The following is a 6,000-nucleotide window of genomic DNA, read 5'->3' as shown; positions in this document are numbered from 1 at the left end:
GGAAGTGTTACCATCCTGCTGCATCCAGAACCTTCCAGTGAAGGAGCTTCTGGAATTCTTACCTGGAGAAGTCCTGCAGTCACCCTGGCAGGGAGGAGAACACAGTAACACAATAAGATTAGGCTGCACATGCAGTGACAGCAGTGAGTTCATGTGCTATGAAAAGCCTGGTTAATTAAAAAGCAGACTTAGAGAGGGTCAGGCTGGAGCTTTCAAATATCATTCAGATTTGAACTGCAGGATTTTAATTTGCCTCTAATATTGCAAATCAGATTCCAGTAGAAAGCAGCTGGATTTTCCCAGGTATTGCCAAATCCAAACAGTTCACACTGGCTCTGCCCTTTCTTAATGCTGGAATCCCAATTCCCAGAAGGATTCTGTGTCAAGCAGAACACTTTCTTTTCCAAAGCTGTAGTAGCAGGGATCCCTTTTAGAAGGGTTCCTCTGGATACTATACCATGATAGAACAGTGTAGAGGCAATTTGAACAGCACAGAAAGGTTCTGCATTCAAGAGATTTTAACTTTCAAAGTGCTTAAGAGACACATGGAACTGAAATGCATCAGAATACAAAATAACCAATCTCACATGAACATTCAGTTTGCAGGTTACCTCTATGACAGGCTGTTATTCCTGACTCGTGCCTTGTGAGGACTCTTCACCCAGGTGGGTCTCATGGAGTTTTTTCCCAATACTTGCTTTTTGCTTCTTTGGAACCATCATATTCTTGTCTTCTCCATGTGAGTGAAGCCTGGGCCTCTCTGCAGGACTCTCGGAGCAGCTGATGACATGGGGCGGTTGCTTCCCTTCTTTTAATTTGCATGATAAAAATCTGTCAGCAAATTGCACCTGAAGGGGTGAGGATAGCAGGGTCTGCAGCTCAGGGGCCTGACTGACCCCAGCTGGGGCCCTTGGCCAAACTTCCTCAAGCCATGACTGAGGCTTCTCTTGGAACTGGGCAGTGGGATGGGTTTGTCACTGTGCTGCTGGCACCGGCTGAGGGACTCAGCAGTGCTTGGCATGGCCAAGGCACTCGATGTGGAGCCCTCAGAGGGCAGTTTTACAAGAATGCCTCAAGGCACAAGCAGAGTTTAACATTACAGTGCCCATCGACCTGCAGCTGAAGAGTGTTAGAACTCTTGAGCTTTAACATTTTACTGCTTGGCTCAATTTGAATTAAATTTTAATTTGAGAACTTGGCAAACTGAACAATTTGCTAAGTCTGGTATAAGGCAAGGATAGTCAGGCAGTCTCACTGCAAAATCCTGCAGCAGTGTTTGTGTTATCGCAGCTGATTACTCAGCCACTGGGATACAGACTTCTCACAGCTCTGGTTTTAAAATGGGTCATATGAAACTCGTAGGCACATTGGCTTGGAATAAAAATGCAACTATAAAGTACAAGTATCACAAGGGGAGGAAGGCATTAAAGGCCATGCAGGAAATGTGAACAAATCTCTGTAACTGTGTCGTGCAAGCCCACGCAAGGCACAGAGAGTCCTTGAACCCTGTGCATCTACACTTTACACCAAGTCAATGTGATTGTTTGTTCCCTTTCCAGACTCTCTACACCCCTCGTGCTAAGTCTTGCTACCAGTTCAGCCAGAGAAACCGAGGCCAGTTTGAGGATAATGATATAAATAGCAGGAAGTTTATGGAAACTTTGCTGAAGTTGTTTGTGTAGAGCTGCAAAGAGGTAAAAGTGCTGGTGCAGTGCCAGCCAACCCTGCACATCTGTCCCTGTATAACCTGTACCTTTGCTATCTATTTGGAGTCTGTGGACTTCACTTTTACATACTAATTGCATATTAAAATAGAGATATTAAGATTTATGAATACTTATTGGTTACAACACACTGGTCTCCAATTGCTTTTTCCCACTCTGTCTTTTCAGCTGACAGATTTTATCGTGCCCCTGAGTTGGGAGCTCTGACACCCCACTATGTCAGAGTCGTTTTCTTGCTTGTTTCACTCTTTTTTAATGACGTGTCTTCATTTTATTCCCATCAACTTTCATTGTCTTCAATTATGTCCCTGAACTTGTAAAGCTGTTTCTCCTAACAATGGGTACTTTGGAAAGGGTAACAATTACTTTTCCATGAACTACAAGGCAGGAAGTGCATTGTTTCTTTAAAAAAATTACCAGATGTTTTTCAGGGCTGACTACTAACATTAAAAAAAAAGCCAGAAACTATTATTTTCCAAGTAACCCAAGCATAATTTTGTTATTGTGTGACTCCTGTTTGCATTTAACTGGGAATTGCAGCCTAAGCCAATACTAAAGAAGGAATTTCTCTCAAGCTAAGTGTGTAAAGTCCATCTATGTGAATATTGACTCCATGGACTCAAGACCATCTGAGTGAATAATGTTATTCCTTATGCTGCTCCTGCCAGTCCAAATACTGGCACTGGGGTACCTGCAACTGGTTGTCTTGTGTTCCCTGACTGGAACAAATGAATATTCCTTGTCCCTGTGTGCAGGGATTATTAACACAAAATACCCAGTGCTTCCCAGTAATGTGACTGCATTTTATTTCTCATTAAAAATGAAAATGTATACTTTAAATGATAAAAGGATATTTTTTACATGGACGGTACAGTAAGAAGAAATTACCCGCATCACACATGCCTGGAAATTTGCCTGCTGTTCCCAGCTCCCATGCCTCTGGATCACAAGCTGTTCATGATGGAGCGATACTCTCTCTGGTGCTCCACAAGCTTCAAAAATACTTCGTATTTCTTGTCATAAAATCTGTGTAAGATAACTAATGTCAGCAAAGCCTGAGATTTGAAGATTTAAATCCCCTGCAATATATATGTTTACTTGCTTCTCTTAGCATTAAAGAGACTTTGACTCTTTCCTAGGTACAGCTGCTGCTGGGGTCAGAGCCCTCCCTGTGCACTGCTGGGGCAGCTTCCACCCAAGCTGTGATTTCCAGCTGATATTCCACCTTTTGTTTCCCTACAGCCAACTTGGCTTCTCAGACAGATTTCCCCAGAGTTCTCTGTCGTGAGGGTGAGGAGACACCGGAGCTTCGCAGAATTCATTCAGGTGGGAAAAATCCTCCAAAATCACCGAGTCAAAATCACCCTGGCCCCAGCACTGCCAGGGCCACCAGGTGCCACATCCACAGGGCTTTTACACCCTCCAGGGATGGGGACTGCCCTGGGCAGCTGTGCCAGGGCTGGACAACCCTTTCCATCAAGAAATTTTCCCAGATATCCAATCTAAACTTCCCCTTGCCCAGCCTGAGGCCGTTCCCTCTCCTCCTGTCCCTGTTCCCTGGGAGCACAGCCCGACCCCCGCGGCTGTCCCCTCCTGTCGGGGAGCTATGCAGAGCCACAAGGGCTCCCCTGAGCCTCCTTTTCTCCAGGCTGAGCCCCTTCCCAGCTCCCTCAGCCGCTCCTGGGGCTCCAGCCCGTTCTCCTGGACACGCTCGGCCCCTCGGAGCGTGTGCTGTGCTGCGGGCCCAGGGCCGGGCTCGGGCCCAGGGCCGGGCTCGGGCCCCGCGTCCCCCCCGTCCCCTCAGGCCGGGCCCGCCGCCAGGGGGAGCCGGAGCCCTTAAAAATGTCCAATTGCCCTTAAAATACAAAGTAATAGAAGAGAATCCTTAAGAGGGAACTGCTAGGAATGTTCCTTTTAAATGTAACGTCACTGATCCTGAAAATGGAATAGAAATAATCGAGCTTTAAAAAATGAATAGAAATAATCCTTAGAAATACAGTGTGAACATTTCTTATAAAATTCAATATATCATGATTCTTGAAGTATCTGTATGCTAAAACTACTGCAGTCGAGCAGGGCTGTAAAAAGACACACCCCAACGTCATCTCCAGACCCCAACTTTATCTCCCTTGAGCTCTCCCAGTGGAACACACCAGGGCCAGCATTACCTTTTATGCTCGTGGTTGGGCTGCACGACTCTCCCAATTTTCCCCATTTTCGCCATGGCCTCCTAGGAAAAGACAAACACCAACTGGAAAAGCCTGTTTTGATTTAAAATACTTTTTGACAAGAACAAGATGTTTCAAAACCAATCGGAACATTAGTGATGTATTTTGTTTCGGCTGAACAGGCCAGATGGCAGCAAATATGTTCAATCCCATTATAAAGTAGTAAAGAGAACAAAGCTCTGCAGACCCTAAGAAACCAAAGTCTGTTCCTCTCTCTCACTGGGAGTCCCAGGCAGAACAGAGTTATCTTTTATTATTTACTCTAACCAAAGGAAATGTTAAACACCGCGTCCCCGGAGGGGAGGGTTCTCAAATAAAATGATACCGTGCTTGAGATCCTGTAATCACATTCTGAAAATATTGGATCCCTGCAGCAAGGGAGGACTCGAGGGTGCTCCACAAGCTGAAGGTAACCTGGGAAGGTCTGTTCTGCAGCTCACAGCTGCCCTTACATCCCAGCACAAAGGTGCAAGAGGCAAACTCTGATCCTGCTCTGCTTTTGACCAAAGTAAAGTCAGAGCTCACAGAATCCCCTGCAGAAGGAGTCTCTGGGACAGCCATGTGCAAAAGGGAGAGGGATGAGTAATTTGGTTCCTTTCCTGATCTCTGTGAGATTCTGATTTTCCATGGATTCTCCCAAGCAATCCCACTGGAATGAGAATCACCAAAGTTAAGAGGCCTGAGCTCTCAGGATACGGTGGAGGCAGCAGACACTCAGTGATTTCACAAGGAGAATCAATGCAACAGCTTTTAGGTAGGAGAATGTTAAAAACATTAAAGGTCAGGACTCAAGAGTCAGTGTGTGACTAAATCAGGGTTCAGAGTTTCTAAGCAGGACCCTGAACCTGTTTTAATGCAGTGCCTAAGAATGAGGATGACCCTGGAGAACCCTGTGCTGCAGCTGAACCTTCCAACCAGCTGCTACAGCCGGATTTTTAAAATGTTTAGATGATTTTACAGGCTGGAATACCTGTTCTGGTGAAATCCTTGCTTTCCACTAATCCAGCACTTGACAGCAGAGGATCTCACAGAGCTTCACAATGTGGAAGAGCAATGTCAGTGCAGTGTCACCGGCCCAGGGCAGGCTCTACCAAAGGCAAAAGCGTTGCCAGGTGTGCAGCCAGGACTCCACTCTGCTAAGGGTGCTGATACAGCAGCAGGGAATATTTCTGTGCTCTCACATGCCCATTCTCCTTCATACGTGCAGAGGTTGATTGTACTTCGATTCCCCAAGAAACACCCTTGAAATAACACTTGCAGAGAGATAGTGTGTTCTTTTCCTGGGACATGTGAGCCTGCTGGCACTGAGACTCTGCACAGCAGCCAGATTCAAACACTGCCATGGAAAGGCTGATATTCTTCCCAGGAAGAGAAATGGGCATTTTATTCCCCATCCTTTAACAGGTGACACTGACAATGCTCAAGCATTGTCCCTATTTACAATAGTCAGTCCCTTACATGGCCAGCTGGATTTACAGACTATCCAAAAAATGAATGAACACTCAGGGGAAAAAAAAAAACAAAAAAAACCGACTCAAAGTAAATGCCAATTCCCTCTAGTACAATGGCTACTGCTTTTCCATTGTGCCTTAGGGAAAACAAAGCCCCCTCAAACACTCTCTCACTACTGGAAGAGTCACCTTCCTTTCTGCTTCCTGCTTTACACCTCCTTTTGAACTGCCCTGGAGACACTGCACAAAAATAAACCCATAACATCAGAAGTGTCGAAACGGGCAAATCCATTTTTCATCACAGACACAACAAAAATGAAAGGGAGGGCCAGACTTTGCATTCCCCTGCCTGTGCACACTCAGGACCAGGACACAGCACCATTCCCAGGCTATGTTCTGCCTCCAAAATGGGTGCTCCATGCACTCGTGTTCTGCTCTACTCCCACGGCTTCCAGAAAATGCTGCTTCTATTCTGCTGGACCCCCATCATCCACCCTCACCATCTTCCTGAGGAGGAAGACTTCCAAGTTTATCAGTTTTTCAGTTTATCAGCTAAAACACTTTGGTGGTTTTAAATCTACTGAAAATACACAGACC

At 45.8% G+C, this 6,000-nt stretch overlaps 1 protein-coding gene across 10 annotated transcripts in view; it reads right to left on the bottom strand.

Moving 5' to 3' along the window:
- Window positions 1-294: 294 nt before the first annotated feature.
- FGGY (FGGY carbohydrate kinase domain containing) overlaps window positions 295-6,000 on the bottom strand; it is a 124,519-nt gene continuing 118,813 nt past the window's right edge. For 9 of the 10 annotated variants that reach the window (XM_068198879.1, XM_068198880.1, XM_068198885.1 and 6 more), the window contains 2 exons: window positions 3,893-3,954; window positions 2,514-2,750 (listed from right to left, as the gene is read on the bottom strand). In XM_068198879.1, coding sequence (XP_068054980.1) covers window positions 2,669-2,750; window positions 3,893-3,954 — 144 coding nt within the window. In that variant the 3' untranslated portion in view covers window positions 2,514-2,668. Of the gene's footprint in view, window positions 849-2,513; window positions 2,751-3,892; window positions 3,955-6,000 lie in introns of those variants that run through there. The other variant, XR_011001811.1, reaches the window with a different exon arrangement.

The sequence above is a fragment of the Anomalospiza imberbis genome, chromosome 9 (assembly GCF_031753505.1).
Source record: "Anomalospiza imberbis isolate Cuckoo-Finch-1a 21T00152 chromosome 9, ASM3175350v1, whole genome shotgun sequence".
NCBI lineage: Eukaryota > Metazoa > Chordata > Aves > Passeriformes > Viduidae > Anomalospiza > Anomalospiza imberbis.
This window is presented reverse-complemented; position numbering and strand designations above follow the sequence as displayed.